Below are 20650 nucleotides of genomic sequence, written 5' to 3'. Positions count from 1 at the left end.
GAGATGCTGGGAGAGTGAGGCCAGGATACAGAGGTACCCAGCAAGAAGCACTGCCCCTGATTCCTGCCTTCACTGCAATCTGGCAGTTCCTGGCAGATATTTTGAAGTGTGAGTTAGTTTCTACAAAGTACATCAAGAGATCCTCCTATACTGAGATTTTTGCCATCAGCCATCAACACCTTGGGAAAGCCTCCTACACCTCCCACCTTCGGTGGACATTTCATCTCTGTTTACACAGACCGCCTTCTAGTATAAACCAACCAAAGCCTCTTATCTAAAATTTATGTATATCTACATGTGCCTAGAAAATGGCTGAAATTATATACACCGAACTACTAATAGTGGTTAATAACAGTGGCCCTATTGGACATTTTAAAACAAGGACTATGCATTAGTTAAAATTACATTTTCCTCTCAGACTTGCCCTTCCAGACTCAGCAAAGCTCTTGCCTTTCCATAGTCTGAGGTCCTAGCTGGCTCTTGCTGCCTGCTTCAACCCCTGCCTCCTCCAGGCTGAAAGCCAGAGGTGTTAAAACAAACAAGCAAGCAAACGGCAATGACTTTAGGCTTCCCTGGCATTGACTCTGGGCCTCCTCGGATGTGAATGGTTGCCTGCCTCTGGGACCTGCAACAGTTCCCAGGTCTCTCTGATCATTTTGCCCCTCACATCTTGCCATGGTCCAGAGCACTCCTTCACCATGACATTCATCACACCACATGTCACTGTTGGTTTACATGTCCACCTCTTTTGCTCCTTGAAGGCAGAGGATGAGTCTCTCTATTTCAAACCCTTTAACAGTTGGCCTAGGGCCTGACACATAGTAGGACTTCATAAATGTTTGAACGTATGAATGTATGAATACCCAAGCTCTCGTTGTCTCAACTGTCCTTTTCCTTCATGTTGTGAAATAATCTGCTCACCTTTGAGAACCACCGCCCTATGCCTCATTTCTGTGACTAGCACCTCCACCCAGACCTGAGAATCTGCCTGAACTTAAAACCTTAGACTTCCTGCTGCCACCACTCCATAGTGTAAAGAGATCATTATCAATATTATTAAAATCCCTTACCTGTGTGCCACATTGCATAGTTTTCAAAGAGCTTTTCTATGCAATATCTTGCTATAGCCGGTCAGCCATGGCCTGATTGTTCCACCTTACCCATGAGCAGTTTCCTATGAATCATGAAGTTCAGAGTTTATATGATTAGCTCAGGGTCATTCAGCTGGCGAGAGGCAGTCAGCACTCAGACTTGTGCCTTATGAATACGTGCTACGTGTCCTTTCTCAGGCCACTTACACTGGTGGTGCCCCAGATTTCATCAGCTAGTGCTGCCTGCACTTATGTGCCTGACTGAAGCATAGTTCTTAAAAATCCTTTCCCTGATCCTAAGATCTAGCAATTAAATGTACTACTGTACTTCTAGAGACCAATGACAGTCCCACATGGGGGAAACTAAATGACAAGTTGTCACTCAGCATTGGACAACAGGATATGTCCAGGCCCACCGGTCTTGTAATAGTGATCCATGCCCTGGAACTTCTGGGACACCAGGGAATTCTGCTATAGCAAATACAGGTCAAAGCCTGCTGGTAGGGCCTAAATCCCAATCATTTAAGTTGAACTGACTCAGATCACCTCACTCTAGTACTAGAAGGAATTCACAATTCTCTGGGTCTGGATAGGCCAAGGGTAACTGAGTGTGCTGAGGCATGAAATCATCATCCCACGGCCATTCTTAATCCTTGGCAACCCCTTCTAGAGGGCTAATCTTTCGGATCCTTGCTAAGCATTATCCTGGTGTTTTCAAACAGACCTTGGGCTTCCGGTGGGTTAAACTTTACATTTCAATATTTTCCAAGTTTATGGAAATGATGTGGAATGACAACTGATATTTATTGAAAGCCCACTATATGCCAGGCACTGTACTAAGTACCTTATTTGTTTTCCACCAGTCTCACAAAGGCAGACATTATCCTCATTTGAAATACAAGGATAACACAACATTGTAAATTAACTATACCCCAATAAAATTTTTTTTAAAAAGGGGGACTTCCCTGGCGGTCCAGTGGTTAAGACTCCATGCTTCCACTGCAGGGGTCACGGGTTCGATCCCTGGTCAGGGAACTAAGATCCCACAAGCCGCGCAAAAAAAAAAAAAAAAAAAAAAGAAAAGAAATACAAGGAAATCAAGGCCTCCAGAGATTTAAGTATCTTGACCTACATCTTGTCAAAGGCACGTGTCTAGTAACTGGTTGTACCATCATTTGAAGCAAGTCATCTTATTCCAGGTCCCATGCTCTCTCCATCACCACTGTGCCTTCACTAATGTTATGATACTATGTGACCAATTATCTTCTGCCATCATTACAGCCACATGGGGGTTAGGGGCTCACCCACAGACATTTCCTGAACGTCCAATATCTTTCTGTTCCTTTCTTTGTTAATTCTAGGTATGCTCAGTCAAGAAAGACATCTTCTATTTCTCAAAAAATTAAAAATAGGACTACCATATGATCCAGTAATTCTACTCCTAGGTATTTATTCAAAGGAAATGAAATCACTATCTCAAAAAGATATCTGCTGAGAGGGCCATTTGTAGCGGCGCTGGAGGCTGCGTTTGGCAGGCACTGCGAAGACGTGCGCAGGAGTGAGGCCCCACGGCCGCTGCAGCCCCTCGCCGATGCGGTCACCTCGCTTCTCCGCGTCTCGGTCGGGACCCGGTCAGCCCGGGCGCCGCGCTGCCGCCCGGACCGGCCCTCCAGCAGCTCCCGGCCCCCGGGACCCCCGCCCGGCCGCTCGCCCGCAGCCCGCCAGCCGCACAGGTCCCCGGAGCCGGGCCGAGGGCAGGCGGCGTCCCCATGGCCACCGCCGGCTGGCGGGACGGCTCCGGCCAAGAGACCTACCGGCTCCTGGTGGTCGGCGGGGGCGGCGGGGGCAAGTCGGCGCTCACCATCCAGTTCATCCAGTCCTATTTTGTAATGGATTATGATCCAGCCGTCGAGGATTCCTACCCAAAGCAGTGTGGGATGGGTGACCGGGCAGCCCAGCTAGATATTCTGGATACAGCGGGAAAGAGGAATTTGGAGCTATGAAGAACAGTACTTGAGAACTGGCGAGGGTTTCCTGTTGGTCTTTTCAGTAACAGAGGCAGTTTTGACGAAATCTATAAGTTTCAAAGACAGATTCTCAGAGTAAAGGATCGTGATGAGTTTCCAATGATTTTAATTGGTAATAAAGCAGATCTGGATCATCAGAGACAGGTAATGCAGGAAGAAGGACAGCAGTTAGCACCGTAGCTTAAGGTAACATACATGGAGGCGTCAGCAAAGATTAGGATGAATATAGATCAAGCTTTCCATGAACTTGTCCGGGTTATAAGGAAATTTCAATAGCAGGAATGTCCTCCTTCACCAGAACCAACGAAAGAAAAAGACAAGAAAGGCTGCCACTGTGTCATTTTCTAAGAATCCCTTGAATTTTAGCTACAAACTGCCAGGAAAAGCCCTCATCTTCTCCCTCTCTCCTTACAGTTTACATCACGCTGGTACCTTTCTAGCCTTAGATAAATGATCACCGTGGTAGCCTTAGACCAAGAAGCTGGCTAATCCTTTCCATGAAGCTAATCCAATGGTCATTCAAGACAGATTTAAAGGAAACACTAAGGCTGCTTCAAGGATTTCTGATTCCTTTAAAATGGATATCTATATACACAGACACATTCTTTTTTTAAGGACTTACTTTTAATAGGGATGAATCAGTTTTGGAACCTAAGCTGTTTGCCAAGCTGAAGTCATAGGTTGTGAAATAACTTTTAACTTCTGGAATCATATTGCCTACTGTTACTCTAAATAGAAACATAGGGAGTTTTTTTAAAATGTGAATTTTTGCCTATCTCTAAAAATTTTGATGTCAACTTTAGTTAACCTTAAATACACTGAATTGAATCCACAAAAGTGAGACATCTCAGACCTTTACCGATGCTATAGCCTTTGTTTTCCAGTGGCCAAAACACCGAAATGTCTACTGTATTTATAGGTTAAAAACTGTGTGTAAAGCCTTTACTATTATTCCTAAAGATAATATTCTCTGTGGCCAAATATTTGGACTCATTCTGGACTTAGTCATTTTAGTGTTCTTGGTTTTTTAATTTAACCCTTTTCACAGCCATGTTGAGAGTAACAATAAATAATTCCTGTCTGTCTTCCTTTTCAAGTATTTCTGGATAAGGGATTCAGAAAAACTAAAACTGTTTTTGTTTGTAATATAAAATACGGAATTGATCTTTCCAGGGTCAGAGATGATTAATGTTTTGCTATATACTTTTATACATTATTTTCTTATCAAACCAGTTAACAAGTATTTTTATATGTTTGTAAGCAAATATGCTTTCACAGCATACCTGTGTATATGTAAAATAAGTATTTAATTCTCACTGTGCACTTTTAGCTGACAAAGGAAAAAAAGTCAAAACTACAGAAACTGTGGTAGAGCCTTACATGCTGTTCTGGTCCTGGCTGTACCCACCTTTGGCCAGTCACATAGCTACTCAAGAAATCTTCCCAATAGAGTACAATGGGATGAGAATCTGAAATCACTTCCGATATCCCCTACTAGATATTGACTGTTATATCAAATAGTAAGTGGTAAAACTTTTAATTGACAATTAGTATAACTGTGGATCACTTCCGATTTTGTTTTTAATTCTGTGGATTGTGTTTAAACAATTCAAAAGTATGTTCCTGATTTTGAGATACTAAGTGGTATTGCACAGTTGTCACTTTATTGAATGTGTACAACAGTTCCATGAAGTTTTTAAAGCATACCCTTGAATAGCTTCAGGTGCTAGAATTAAAATTGATCTGTTATCACACACACACAAAAAGATATCTGCACCCCTAAGTTTATTGCAGTATTATTTACAATAGCCAAGACATGGAAACCACCTGAGTGTCCACTGATGGATGAGTGGATAAGGAAAAGGTGATGTGTGTGTGGGGGGGGGGAGAAAGAGAGAGAGATATTGTATGATCTCACTTATTTGTGGAATCTTAAAAAACAAAGAAAACCAAACAAACACAAAAACAAAAACAAAAAGCAAACAAAAACAAAAAAAAACCCTGAACTCATAGATACAGAGAAGAGATTGGTGGTTACCAGATGCAGGAGATGGGCAAAATGGGTGAAGGTGGTCAAAACATAAAAATTTCCAGTTATAAGATCAATAAATCCTGGGGTACAGGACTGGTGACTATTGTTAATAATACTGTATTCTATATTTGAAAAGTTGCTAAGAGAGTAGATCTTAAAAGTTCTCATTACAAGAAAAAAAACTGTAACTATGTGTGGTGATGAATGTTAACTAAACTTATTGTGGTAATCCTTTCACAATAGGTAAATATATCAGATCATCATGTTGTACACCTAAAACTAATACAGTGTTACATGTCAATTGTATCTCAATTTTAAAAAAGACATATTCTTCCTGATCTCCAAGCTTACTTCAGCCTCTCCTGTTAATGCAAGATTCCACCAATCTATGGACAGAATCTTAAAATTCTCTACAAGAAAGCAGAGTGAACAGAGGCAGGCATTTCCTTACAACCAGTAGCGGATAAAGAACATCCAATTGACGTTAGTTGGTGTGTAGATACAAGTCACCAAAGGCCAAGGGTATCTGCCCTCCTCCCCAGCTCCATGGTGACCAGACCCAGCCTTGTCTTGGCTCAGAGCTGCTCCTATGGGGGGAAGTGGGGGCAGTCCCAGGTGCACCTTTGAGATAACAATACTGTCTCCTAAAACAAACAGCCATTGTTTCCACACAAAGACCTTCAATGTTTCCTCCATCAACAAAAGGCTACAGCCATCCTGCCAAGAAGACAAAAGGCTGGAAGCCCTTTCAGAAACAGCATGACAGTGGGGGGGAAGGGGTGGAGACAGGAAGATCGTTCTCCAGCACTTTCTCTGCCCAGGAATAGGACTGACTCCACCCATCAGGGACCGTTCTGAATTACTGATCACTCCTGGGCTATTCATAATGACAATAACAACAGCTTCCTAATCTGTGAGATGGAAATAATAATATCTATCCTTTACAGGATTGCTGTCAGGATCAAATGAGGTAATAGGTATGAAAGCTCTTTGTAAGGTTTAAAGGGCTGCATGACTGATATGGTTATTATGAAAAGATCGATGGTTCACCCACAATGCCTGCATTAAAAAGATAGATCTGGGCTTCCCTGGTGGCACAGTGGTTGAGAGTCCGCCTGCCGATGCAAGGAACACAGGTTCATGCCCCAGTCCAGGAAGATCCCACATGCCGCTGAGCGGCTGGGCCTGTGATCCATGGCCGCTGAGCCTGCGCGTCCGGAGCCTGTGCTCTGCAACGGGAGAGACCACAACAGTGAGAGGCCTGCATACCGCAAAAAAAAAAAAGATAGATCTATTTTAGCCAGATGAGACTCCAAATAGCCCTGGTGTCTAGACCCACCCGGTTCCTAGAATAAAGCATAAGGGAGAAGAAATGTGGTCAGTATGGCTGACCACTATAGTCTACTGGGGTCCATCCCAGGCCAAACTGCTGTGCAGGTGATGCCTGACTTAGTTGACTGTTCTTTCCAGCCCCAGGAACTCACATCCTGGAAATAAGCCCTTTGATGGTTGGTCCCTCACCTAAGGTCTAATGTGCCAAACTTCACCCCCAATCTGCTTCTTTGCCTGTCTTCAAATATACTTCTTATGCAATTTACACAAAAGTAAATACACATAGTATATTAAAACATGAGAAAATTTTCCATCCTCACTAGTAACAAAAGACCAATAAATTAAGGTAAATTGTACTACGTTATGCCTATTCAGTAATAAAAAATATAAATAAGAATATCCAATGTTAATGAAGTTGTGACAAAAATTGGTATGACCTTACAGTGCTAGCAACATAATAAATTTATATGATTGCTTACAGAGGCAAAATGACAACACATAGCAAGTACCAAGAATACATTCCTGTCTTTGTAGTAATTTTCTCTCCCTGGAAATTCCAAGGAGATAATTCAACAAAAGTGGTGAAAAAAAGCAGCAAGCATATATATATTTACCTACTCTAGGCAAATATTGAAATAACAAGAGAAATGTTTTAGTTAATTGTGGTGTGACTGTAGTCATTAAAATGAAAATATAAAAACAACTTACAAACATGAGGAACTATGATATAATTGTAAGTGGAAGTGTACAGTATGATACAACTAGGCAAAATATATAACTATATAGATAAAGTTTGGTAATTAGAAAATAACCTTTGGTACTGTGGTGGTGAATTGTATTTCAAAATGTTCCTTAAGTTTTTATATCACCTTTTAAATATGGAAATAAAAAGAAAGAAAAGTAATCAGCTGGTAGAATTCTCTCAAGAGTCTGCTTCTGGGACTTCTCTGGTGGCGCAGTGGATAAGACTCTGTGCTCCCAATGGAGAGGGCCCAGGTTCGATCTCTGGTCAGGGAACTGGATCCCGCATGCATGCCACAACTAAGAGTTAACGTGCCACAATTAAGGAGCCCGCCTGCCACCACTAAGACCTGGTGCAACCAAATAAATAAATAAAAATATTTTTTTAAAAAAGAGTCTGCTTCTTTTAGGGTAGGGCATGGAGTTATCCTTGATAAGATGTCGATGGGTGTTAATAATTAATGTGTCAGACTTCCGGGTAAGATGGCGGAAGAGTAAGACGCGGAGATCACCTTCCTCCCCACGGATACACCAGAAATACAGCTACACGTGGAACAACTCCTACAGAACACCTACTGAACGCTGGCAGAAGACCCCAGACCTCCCAAAAGGCAAGAAACTCCCCACATACCTGGGTAGGGCAAAGCGGAGAGATCCCCACACAGAGGATCGGTGCCGAGCGGCACTCACCAGCCCGAGAGGCTTGTCTGCTCGCCCGCCGGGGCGGGCGGCGCTGGAAGCTGAGGCTCGGGCTTCGGTCAGAGCGCAGGGAGAGGACTGGGGCTGTCGGCGAGAACTCAGCCTGAAGGGGGCTAATGTGCCACAGCTAGCCGGGAGGGAGTCCGGGAAAACTCTGGAGCTGCCGAAGAGGCAAGAGACTTTTTCTTCCCTCTTGGGTTCCTGGTGCGCGAGGAGAGGGGATTAAGAGCGCTGCTTAAAGGGGCTCCACAGACGGGCGCGAGTCGCGACTGAAAGCGCGGAGCCCAGTGACGGGCGTGGGACGCTGGGGCTGCTGCTGCCGCCGCCAAGAAGCCTGTGTGCGAGCGCAGGTCACTGTCCACACCGCCCTTCCGGGAGCCTGTGCAGCCCGCCACTGCCGGGGTCCCGGGATCCAGGGATGGCTTCCCTGGGAGAACGCACGGCGCGCCTCGGGCTGGTGCAACGTCACGCCGACCTCTGCCGCTGCAGGCTCGCCCCGCACTCCGTGCCCCTCCCTCCCGCCCGGCCTGAGTGAGCCAGAGTCCCCGAAGAGGCTGCTCCTTTAACCCTGTCCTGTCTGAGCGAAGAACAGACGCCCTCCGGCAACCTACACGCAGAGGCGGGGCCAAATCCAAAGCTGAGACCCAGGAGCTGTGAGAACAAAGAAGAGAAAGGGAAACCTCTCCCAGCAGCCTCAGAAGCAGCGGATTAAAGCTCCACAATCAACTTGATGTACCCTGCATCTGTGGAATACATGAATAGACAACAAATCATCCCAAATTGAGGAGCCAGGAGTTAGTGCTATGCCTCTGAGGTGGGAGAGGCAACTTCAGGACACTGGTCCACAAGAGACCTCCCAGCTCCACATAATATCAAACGGCGAAAATCTTCCAGAGATCTCCATCTCAACACCAGCACCCAGCTTCACTCAACGACCAGCAAGCTACAGTGCTGGACACCCTATGCCAAACAACTAGCAAGACAGGAACACAATGCCACCCATTAGCAGAGAGGTGGCCTAAAATCATAAAAAGTCTGCAGACACCCCAAAACACACCACCAGACGTGGACCTGCCCACCAGAAAGACAAGATCCAGCTTCATCCACCAGAACACAGGCACTAGTCCCCTCCACCAGGAAGCCTACACAACCCACTAAGCCAACCTTAGCCACTGGGGACAGACACCAAAAACAACGGGAACTACGAACCTGCAGCCTGCAAAAAGGAGACCCCAAACACAGTAACATAAGCAAAATGAGAAGACAGAAAAACACACAGCAGGAGAAGGAGCAAGATAAAAACCCACCAGACCTAACAAATGAAGAGGTAATAGGCAGTCTACCTGAAAAAGAATTCAGAATAATGATGGTAAAGATGATCCAAGATTCTATTTCCAAGATCCAAAATCTTGGAAATAGAATAGACAAAATGCAAGAAACAGTTAACAAGGACCTAGAAGAACTAAAGATGAATCAAGCATGGATTAAAAACACAATACATGAAATGAAAAATACTCTAGATGGGATCAATAGCAGAATAACTGAGGCAGAAGAACAGATAAGTGAGGGGGAAGATAAAATAGTGGAAATAACTGCTGCAGAGCAAAATAAAGAAAAAACAATGAAAAGAACAGAGGACAGTCTCAGAGACCTCTGGGACAACATTAAAGGCACCAACATTCGAATTATAGGGGTTCCAGAAGAAGAAGAGAAAAAGAAAGGGACTGAGAAAATATTTGAAGAGATTATAGTTGAAAACTTCCCTAATATGGGAAAGGAAATAGTTAATCAAGTCCAGGAGGCACAGAGAGTCCCATACAGAATAAATCCAAGGAGAAATACGCCAAGACACATATTAATCAAACTGTCAAAAATTAAACACAAAGAAATCATATTAAAAGCAGCAAGGGAAAAACAACAAATAACACACAAGGGAATCCCCATCAGGATAACAGCTGATCTCTCAGCAGAAACTCTACAAGCCAGAAGGGAGTGGCAGGACATAATTAAAGTGATGAAGGAGAAAAACCTGCAACCAAGATTACTCTACCCAGCAAGGATCTCATTCAGATTTGATGGAGAAATTAAAACGTTTACAGACAAGCAAAAGCTGAGAGAGTTCAGCACCACCAAACCAGCTTTACAACAAATGCTAAAGGAACTTCTCCAGGCAAGAAACACAACAGAAGGAAAAGACCTACAATAACGAACCCAAAACAATTAAGAAAATGGGAATAGGAACATACATATCAATAATTACCTTAAATGTAAATGGACTAAATGCTCCCACCAAAAGACACAGATTGGCTGAATGGATACAAAAACAAGACCCATATATATGCTGCCTACAAGAGACCCACTTCAGACCTAGAGACACATACAGACTGAAAGTAAGGGGATGGAAAAAGATATTCCATGCAAATGGAAACCAAAAGAAAGCTGGAGTAGCAATTCTCATATCAGACAAAATAGACTTTAAAATAAGGACTACTAGAAGAGACAAAGAAGGACACTACATAATGATCAAGGGATCGATCCAAGAAGAAGATATAACAATTGTAAATATTTATTCACCAAACATAGGAGCACCTCAATACATAAGGCAAATACTAACAGCCATAAAAGGAGAAATCGACAGTAACACAATCATAGTAGGGAACTTTAACACCCCACTTTCACCAATGGACAGATCATCCAAAATGAAAATAAATAAGGAAACACAAGCTTTAAATGATACATTAAACAAGATGGACTTAATTGATATTTATAGGACATTCCATCCAAAAACAACAGAATACACATTTTTCTCAAGTGCTCATGGGACATTCTCCAGGATAGATCATATCTTGGGTCACAAATCAAGCCTTGGTAAATTTAGGAAAATTGAAATTGTATCAAGTATCTTTTCCAACCACAATGCTATGAGACTAGATATCAATTACAGGAAAAGAGCTGTAAAAAATAGAAACACATGGAGGCTAAACAATACACTACTTAATAACAAAGTGATCACTGAAGAAATCAAAGAGGAAATTAAAAAATACCTAGAAAAAAATGACAATGGAGACACGACAACCCAAAACCTATGGGATGCAGCAAAAGCAGTTCTAAGAGGGAAGTTTATAGCAATACAATCCCACCTGAAGAAACAGGAAACATCTCGAATAAACAACCGAACCTTGCACCTAAAGCAATTAGAGAAAGAAGAACAAAAACATCCCAAAGTTAGCAGAAGGAAAGAAATCATAAAAATCAGATCAGAAATAAATGAAAAAGAAATGAAGGAAACGATAGCCAAGATCAATAAAACTATAAGCTGGTTCTTTGAGAAGATAAACAAAATTGATAAACCATTAGCCAGACTCATCAAGAAAAAAAGGGAGAAGACTCAAATCAATAGAATTAGAAATGAAAAAGAAGAAGTAACAACTGACACTGCAGAAATACAAAAGATCATGAGAGATTACTATAAGCAACTCTATGCCAATAAAATGGACAACCTGGAAGAGATAGACAAATTCTTAGAAATGCACAACCTGCCAAGAGTGAATCAGGAAGAAATAGAAAATATGAACAGACCAATCACAAGCACTGAAATTGAAACTGTGATAAAAAATCTTTCAACAAACAAAAGCCCAGGACCAGATGGCTTCACAGGCGAATTCTATCAAGCATTTAGAGAAGAGCTAACACCTATCCTTCTGAAACTCTTCCAAAATATAGCAGAGGGAGGAACACTCCCAAACTCATTCTACGAGGCCACCATCACCTTGATACCAAAACCAGGCAAGGATGTCACAAAGAAAGAAAACTACAGGCCAATATCACTGATGAACATAGATGCAAAAATCCTCAACAAAATACTAGCAAACAGAATCCAACAGCAGATTAAAAGGATCATACACCATGATCAAGTGGGGTTTATTCCAGGAATGCAAGGATTCTTCAATATACGCAAATCAATCAACGTGATACACCATATTAACAAATTGAAGGAGAAAAACCATATGATCATCTCAATAGATGCAGAGAAAGCTTTCGACAAAATTTAACACCCATTTATGATAAAAACCCTGCAGAAAGTAGGCATAGAGGAAACTTTCCTCAACATAATAAAGGCCATATATGACAAACCCACAGCCGGCATCGTCCTCAATGGTGAAAAACTGAAACCATTTCCACTAAGATCAGGAACAAGACAAGGTTGCCCACTCTCACCACTCTTATTCAACCTAGTTTTGGAAGTTTTAGCCACAGCAATCAGAGAAGAAAAGGAAATAAAAGGAATCCAAATCGGAAAAGAAGAAGTAAAGCTGTCACTGTTTGCAGATGACATGATACTATACATAGAGAATCCTAAAGATGCTACCAGAAAACTACTAGAGCTAATCAATGAATTTGGTAAAGTTGCAGGATACAAAATTAATGCACAGAAATCTCTGGCATTCCTATATACTACTGATGAAAAATCTGAAAGTGAAATCAAGGAAACACTCCCATTTACCATTGCAACAAAAAGAATAAAATATCTAGGAATAAACCTACCTAAGGAGACAAAAGACCTGTATGCAGAAAATTATAAGACACTGATGAAAGAAATTAAAGATCATACAAATAGATGGAGAGATGTACCATGTTCTTGGATTGGAAGAATCAACATTGTGAAAATGACTCTACTACCCAAAGCAATCTACAGATTCAATGCAATCCCTATCAAACTACCACTGGCATTTTTCACAGAACTAGAACAAAAAATTTCACAATTTGTATGGAAACACAAAAGACCCCGAATAGCCAAAGCAATCTTGAGAACGAAAAATGGAGCTGGAGGAATCAGGCTCCCTGACTTCGGACTATACTACAAAGCTACAGTAATCAAGACAGTATGGTACTGGCACAAAAACAGAAAGATCAATGGAACAGGATAGAAAGCCCAGAGATAAACCCACGGACATATGGTCACCTTATCTTTGATAAAGGAGGCAGGAATGTACGGTGGAGAAAGGACAGTCTCTTCAATAAGTGGTGCTGGGAGAACTGGATAGGGACATGTAAAAGTATGAGATTAGATCACTCCCTAACACCATACACAAAAATAAGCTCAAAATGGATTAAAGACCTAAATGTAAGGCCAGACACTATCAAACTCTTAGAGGAAAACATAAGCAGAACACTCTATGACATAAATCACAGCAAGATCCTTTTTGACCCACCTCCTAGAGAAATGGAAATAAAGACAAAAATAAACACATGGGACCTAATGAAACTTCAAAGCTTTTGCACAGCAAAGGAAACCATAAACAAGACCAAAAGACAACCCTCAGAATGGGAGAAAATATTTGCAAATGAAGCAACTGACAAAGGATTAATCTCCAAAATTTATAAGCAGCTCATGCAACTCAATAACAAAAAAACAAACAACCCAATCCAAAAATGGGCCGAAGACCTAAATAGACATTTCTCCACAGAAGATATACAGACTGCCAACAAACACATGAAAGGATGCTCAACATCTTTACTCATTAGAGAAATGCAAATCAAAACTACAATGAGATATCATCTCACACCAGTCAGAATGGCCATCATCAAGAAATCTAGAAACAATAAATGCTGGAGAGGGTGTGGAAAAAAGGGAACACTCTTGCACTGCTGGTGGGAATGTGAATTGGTACAGCCGCTATGGAGAACGGTATGGAGGTTCCTTAAAAAACTACAAATAGAACTACCATATGACCCAGCAATCCCACTACTGGGCATATACCCTGAGAAAACCATAATTCAAAAAGAGACATGTACCAAAATGTTCATAGCAGCCCTATTTACAATAGCCCGGAGATGGAAACAACCTAAGTGTCCATCATCGGATGAATGGGTAAAGAAGATGTGGCACATATATACAATGGAATATTACTCAGCCATAAAAAGAAATGAAATTGAGCTATTTGTAATGAGGTGGATGGACCTAGAGTCTGTCATACAGAGTGAAGTAAGTCAGAAAGAGAAAGACAAATACTGTATGCCGACACATATATACGGAATTTAAGAAAAAAAATGTCATGAAGAACATAGGGGTAAGACAGGAATAAAGACACAGACCTACTAGAGAATGGACTTGAGGATATGGGGAGGGGGAAGTGTAAGCTGTGACAAAGTGAAAGAGCGGCATGGACATATATACACTACCAAACGTAAGGTAGATAGCTAGTGGGAAGCAGCCGCATAGCACAGGGAGATCAGCTCGGTGCTTTGTGACCGCCTGGAGGGGTGGGATAGGGAGGGTGGGAGGGAGACGCAAAAGGGAGGGGATATGGGAACATATGTATATGTATAAGTGATTAAATTTGTTATAAAGCAAAAAATAAAAAATTTAAAAAGAAATAAATTAATTAATTAATGTGTAACAAATTTGAATGCAAAGAGACTGCTTAGAATGTGTGTCAGGCTGCTAGTTGGATTCCTACTTCTGCCACTTATTTGCTGTGTGGCCTTGGGCAAGCTATTTGCCATATCTAAACTTTTCCTGATTTGTAAAATGGGAGTGATAACAGAACCAATTTCTTAGAGTTACTGGGAGTAGTCAATGAGATAATGTACCTGGCATTGTGCCAGGCACATCGAAAAATTATTCAATAAAGCTTTGTTCTTTGTGCTGTTGATAATGACGATGATGATGGTGGTGGTGGTGGTAGTGATAAACTGGGGTCTTCTGGAGAAAATGCCTTAACTTAAAGTTTTAATGTCAGAAGTGGATGCTGCTCAAATGATAGTGTCCCTAAATGTGGAGCCAACTACAAATTTGAAATGTATTTTAAAAATAGACATTCTAGGGACTCCCCTGGTGGTCCAGTGGTTAAAAATCCACCTTCCAATGCAGGAGACATGGGTTCAATCCCTGGTCCGGGAACTAAGATCCTACACGCCGCGGGGCAACTGAGTCCGAGCACCACAACTAGAGAGCCTGTGTGCCACGACTAAGACCCAACGTAGCCAAAAATAAATAAATTTAGAAATAGACTTTTTAAAAAGGACTTTAATTTTTAGAGCAGTTTTAGGTTCAAAGCAAAATTGAGTGGAAGGTGCAGAGATTTCCCATACACCCCTCACCTCCACATACACACAGCCAGAGTGGTACATGTTACAACTGATGAACCTATGTTGACACATCACCATGATCCAAAGTCCATACTTTACATTAGGGTTCACTCTTGGTGTTGTACATTCTATGCATTTAGACAAATGTATAATAATGACATGTATCTACCATAATAATGTCACACAGGGTAGTTCCACTGCCCCCAAATCCTCTGTGCTTTACCTACTCATTTCAGCTTCCCCCAAGACCCCGGCAACCACCAGTCCTTTCACTACCTCCATAGTTTTGCCTTTTCCAGAATATCATGTAGTTAGAGTCATACAGTATATAGTCTTTTCAGATTTGCTTCTTTCTTGAAAGGTACTTTTTACAAACAGACTAAAAGATTAAGTATTTTGAAATTCCCCTAGATAACAGAAAGATAAATACTATCAGTAATTGTGTTAGATTCTTTATATACGTTATCTCCATAAGATAAGTATTATTATCCCTGTTCTACCAACAAGGAAGTGCCTAACATCACAAAACCAATAAGCAGAAAAGCTGGTATCTGAATCGAGTTTGTCTGACTCCAGTGTTCTATCTTTCCATTATGCCATAGTATTTATCTTAATGCCAATATGGGTCCTGGAGCATCTGAACCTAGTTTCAGGAACTGACAGGGAAAAGCAAACTGGTACAGTGCATATCCATATCATGGCAGCATATCACATGTCATGGCAGCTCTTAGAAGACAGCTTCCTGATAGAACAACACAACAGCCGCCCTGCTTTATACCAGATTCTATGTCCAGGACTTGCATCCCTGTCCTTAGGCAGGACATCTTAGTCAGCACACTGACTAGCAGAACTAGGTGGGTCTAGTTTAGTGCTTCTTAACAATTTTTGTATTGTACCCTAACCCAGGAGCCTCTTTAGACATTGTTTTCCTAATCACCCTCCACCCTAATTAAATTTTTTTTTTTTTTTTTTTTTTTTTTTTTTTTTTTTGCGGTACGCGGGCCTCTCACTGTTGTGGCCTCTCCCGTTGCGGAGCACAGGCTCCGGACGCGCAGGCTCAGCGGCCATGGCTCACGGGCCTAGCCGCTCTGCGGCATGTGGGATCTTCCTGGACCGGGGCACGAACCCATGTCCCCTACATCGGCAGGCGGACTCTCAACCACTGCGCCACCAGGGAAGCCCCCTAATTAAATTTTAATACCACATATATTCTCTACATTTGCTTATGTACTATAGCCCTTTGGAGAGCCAAAAAGCTATGGAAATATCTAAGTGGGATTTTTTTGCCCTGAAAGAAACTACTTCCACCCCATTGGGGGCTATATTATCCCCACTGAGAATATATAGTCTAGTTGCAGGTGGCCAGAGCTCAGGGAGGCTGAGGAAGCTGAGATGCCAGACAGGTGAGGTCAGGACCCTGGAGAGCACCAAAGAAGCCCTACTGAAACCATGTCCAAGGCTCAATGTTGCTTGAAGATTAGCCTGAAGGAAGGAAGGGGCTGGGCGAGCATGGGGCCTAGGAAACTAGTTTTAGCAGTATTTTATTATGTGTTGTAGAAACCATCAGAATGTGAAGGCCTCCAAATTCTCTTTCATAAGAATGTTCTTGAGGGGGCTGGCAGTTTGTGCTTATAACTCTTCAATGGCTCCCCACAGGGTCCTCAGGATAGCACCTCAATTCCATATCATACCTTATAAGACCCTTCATGACCCGCCCCTACTTAAATGGCCAGCCTTGTCATCTTTTACTACTTTGTTCTTCAAACTCTCTGCTCCAGCCACACTGACGCACTCTCACTAAACCATGCCCTCTGTCACTTCTGGGGCTTGGCGCGTGCTGTTCTTTCTCCCCAGAAACTTCCCTTGTCTTTACCTCTCTTTCAGGGAGCTAAATTCTCCTCATTTTTGAGATTTTAGCTTAGAAAGTATTTCCTCTGCATGTCCTCATATATTCCCCAAATCTGGATACAACTGAAGTAACAGCATCACAGAACTCTGAACTGGTCAGACTGACTATGGAGTATTTTGTCCATTACTGGGCATCATATACATCAGGCCTAGAGACAGGCAACCAGGATGGTGAGCATTATGGAATATTTTTTACTATATGCTAGGCACTGAGGTAATGACTTCATGGATATTGCCTCATGTACCTTATGTAATAATCTTATTGGATTGTGTAGGTACAGATGAGAAAACTGAAACTCAGAGAAGTTAAGCAACTTACTCAAGGTCCCTCACCTGGTAAATGGTAGAACCTGGTGTTTGAACCCAAGTCTGTGTAAATTCAGAGCCCATGCCTTCAACCTCTGCATAATATCACTTCTGGAAACCATATTATAATGACTGGTTTAGTGAGAAACTAGAAGGTGACTAATCCAGAGACCATATTACCAAGGAGAAACATGAGAGCCATATTCAGTCACAGTGGAGGGGTTGTCACTTCGGAGAGTAACAGGGAAGTAGACGGCTCAGTAGAAGGAAGTTCTCAAAAGGAGAAGATGAGCCCCTGAAAGGCTCAAGGATCTGTCACCTCTGTGTATCTCGGTCCAACGTCTAGCACAGAAAGGGGAGCTCCGTGGATGAAAGGAGATAGGGCTTCCCAACAGTAGAAGAGCTGCCCCATGAAAGAGTGAAACTCCCATGGATGTTCCCCATGATGGGGCTGCTTGGTCACCTGACAGAGAACCACAGGAGGGATTTTGGAGAAAGGATTTCTGCGTCCTTGAACTAGATGACCTCTAAAGCTCCTGGCCACTTAAGGATTCTGTAATTATTGGACTGAGTCCACGACTCAGACTTTGGCAAGTTACAGACCATGTAGTATTTGTCAGTGCATTGAGATCTCAAAAAGTAGAGAACACAAGTGGATAGGACTTCTGGGCTCCCAGAACTTAAGCTTCCCACCCTGAAGCCAGGATGGTTCAGTCTAACTCTGGGGAGCTAGAAACCTCCCCATCTTGCTCCAAAGGCTAACCTGGAAATGGAGATATTCGAGTCATTTATAGAGAAAGTCTCTGCCCGCAGGTTACAGCTGCTGTCACAGGATCTGAAAAAGGAGAGAAACACTCCTTCCTAGCAGATGGTTGAGACAAAAAGTCAATATGTCAACAAATGAATTTCTGAGAGTCATTGCTGAAAGGAATCAAACGGGCCCCCAAAAATGTACACTGGGTTGACTGTTGTTCCCCACATGCTCTGCCTCCTTTCACTCCATGCTGATGGCCTGTGGTAAACATGCAGAACTGTCCCGTCTATCCCCACAGAGTGAGTCCCAACAGAGTACAACCAAAACAAGTGTTCAGCTTTCCTAGAGGGCTCATACACATGTGGATAGCTCACAAAGATGATGAAATTTTAAACCAAAACTTATATAATCAGACCTTCAGATTCTACTTGCAAACGATTCATACATCCTAAAAAGAACAGAGGCTTCTGTGGGGTGTAAAGCCACCTAGCAATGGAGGCACCTTAGTTGTAAGGTCCAAGCTGCAGCTTCAATCAACACACGCATACACACACAACTCTATGAAACTAGCCAAAATTCACCTGTGCAAAAATTTAAAGAAGCGATTAATAGAAAAGCAAAGCATGTTTATCTGTAGGCCTTATAGCATCTGTTTGGTCCACCTTTATTATTAGCTCCAATTCTTTGACTCTACTCTTCCAAGGTTCACCGATCTATCTATTCACTTGCTTCTCTCAACTTAGAGACCAAACCTTCCCAGCTTATATCTATAGATAGATCTTCAGATAAGCTTCCCTCAAAGCCTGTGGCATGGTGCTCTTTCACATAGGAGAACCTTAGCTGTACTGACTACCACACCATTTGCATCTTTAATCCTTTTATTAGGGATCTGAGCTCTAAGGCCTGCTGAATCTTTTTCCTCCTGCCTCCAAAGAAATGTGGATCAGATCTAGTATAATAACTCTGTGAAACCCACCAAACTATTTTTTCTGAACAGAAAAGAGTGTCTTGGGACTTCCCTGGTGGCACAGTGGACAAGAGTCCGCACAATGCAGGGGGTCTGGGTTCGATCCCTGGTCAGGGAACTAGATCCCACACGTGTGCCATGGCTAAGAGTCCACATGCCACAACTGAGGAGCCCGGGAGCTGCAACTAAGGAGCCTGCCGGCCACAACTAAAACCTGGTGCAACCAAATAAATGAATAAATAAATAAATAAAAAGAAAGGCGTGTCTTCCACTCTTTACAGAAGGGTAAAAACTTCCACCTGCTAATAGAAAACAGTGGCTGTTAAGTAGATATCAGGAACTTGAACTTAAAAAGTGGATTCCCCTTATAACACTTGACGAAGTAACCTGTATTAAAAACTTTCCAATAGTCTGCCTTTTTCTCCTGAACTCAGTGACAACTTCTTTTTAATTAAAAAATCTTAAGCTGAAAAGGTATAAAATAGACTGTTATTATTGATATAAAGATCCCAGGGCACAGTCTGCTCATACAGATGGAGGCTGTCCCCACAGAGGTTGCCCACAGAGGTGTGTGCCCAGTTGTTGTACACATAGATGTTCTCACACACAGATGTGCACAGGGACAGATGTTACTCACAGAAACAAATGTCCACCAGGAACACGATGTACACCAAAAGCTCCCGCAGGGTGGTGTTGACATAAAGTTCCTGGTTCTCAGCTGTGTTCTCAGTCAGGGTTGTTCCCCAAAGTCCTAAGGGAGGGACATTGGAAAGATGCCCAGGATTCCCAACAGCAGGGTTCCTTCCAGTGACCCTACCTATCAGTCCCTGGACTTTATTCTCATTTCCACCCCAGCCGTTTTACCTGTCACCTTATCTCAGGTGGGGCAGTCTAAGGCATCATCACATCCATGTCTTCCCTCAAACTAGCTCCCTCATACCCTTCTGGGTCCCCAAGAGATGACTGTGCCAGGCTCTCCCTCTGAGAGACCACTAAACTAGCCTCTGTACTCTGGGGCATTCAGCTCTAACGCAGACCATTCACAAACCCCAAAGACACACTGAGATTCCACCTCTTCTTCAGACTGTATTCCCTTCTAACAGCCTCTGTGGACCCCTTCTCCTGACTCCAGTATCTCATGAGAACCCTCCCCAACCAGGTACCTCTGATGCCACAACAGATCTGAAGGCAGCAACCGGACACCAGGGTCTTGTGTGCCTTCTCCTGGGGTCCATCTTCAGGCTTCTTGGTTGGGATGGAGGAGGCACCGCACTGGAGATGGTACAGATCCTCGGTGTCCCACGCGGGGAGGGGGCGCCACTGTAGGCGGGGTTGTCCCAGGCTCCGCTCCCCAGCTTTTGCAGCTCCTGCCCCTCGGGACATTGCACAGCATTCATGGGGAATGAGGCAGGAGAACTGGCACCTCAGGAACCCACTCTCACCTGGAGAAAGAGAGAACAAAGACACAGTCCAGCCTAGCCGGCAGAGGGCAAAGGAAAGGGAGTGTGAGAGCAGCTGGTCTCACACAGCCTCTGTCTCCTGCCTTTTGTAGGAGGAAAGCGGGTGCCTGTTCAGGGGAGGGAGCAGGGGAGAAGGGTGGGGAATGACCATCAATCCTATCAGGGGCTCCCCCTCCCCTCTTGCTGCAAGTGCTGGGGACAAGAGGAAAGGGAGTGGGAGGGAACTGGGAGCCAGGGGCTT

General features: G+C 43.0%; 1 protein-coding gene and 1 pseudogene across 2 annotated transcripts in view; one reads left to right on the top strand and one right to left on the bottom strand.

Moving 5' to 3' along the window:
* The window catches only part of PKD2L1 (polycystin 2 like 1, transient receptor potential cation channel), a gene marked incomplete at both ends in the record, with an annotated part of 41514 nt that extends 21168 nt beyond the window's left edge, over positions 1-20346 (bottom strand). The window contains 3 exon segments of the mRNA XM_081249876.1: positions 19587-19700; positions 20113-20196; positions 20199-20346. Of these exon segments, the coding sequence (XP_081106002.1) occupies positions 19587-19700; positions 20113-20196; positions 20199-20346 (346 nt within the window).
* LOC308619729 (ras-related protein R-Ras2-like) lies at positions 2827-3654 on the top strand (annotated as a pseudogene). The gene has a single exon. The product of its transcript is annotated as a ras-related protein R-Ras2-like (transcript).
* Positions 20347-20650: the final 304 nt, after the last annotated feature.

Source organism: Mesoplodon bidens (genome assembly GCF_964165515.1).
Source record: "Mesoplodon bidens genome assembly, chromosome: 1".
Lineage (NCBI taxonomy): Eukaryota > Metazoa > Chordata > Mammalia > Artiodactyla > Ziphiidae > Mesoplodon > Mesoplodon bidens.
This window is presented reverse-complemented; position numbering and strand designations above follow the sequence as displayed.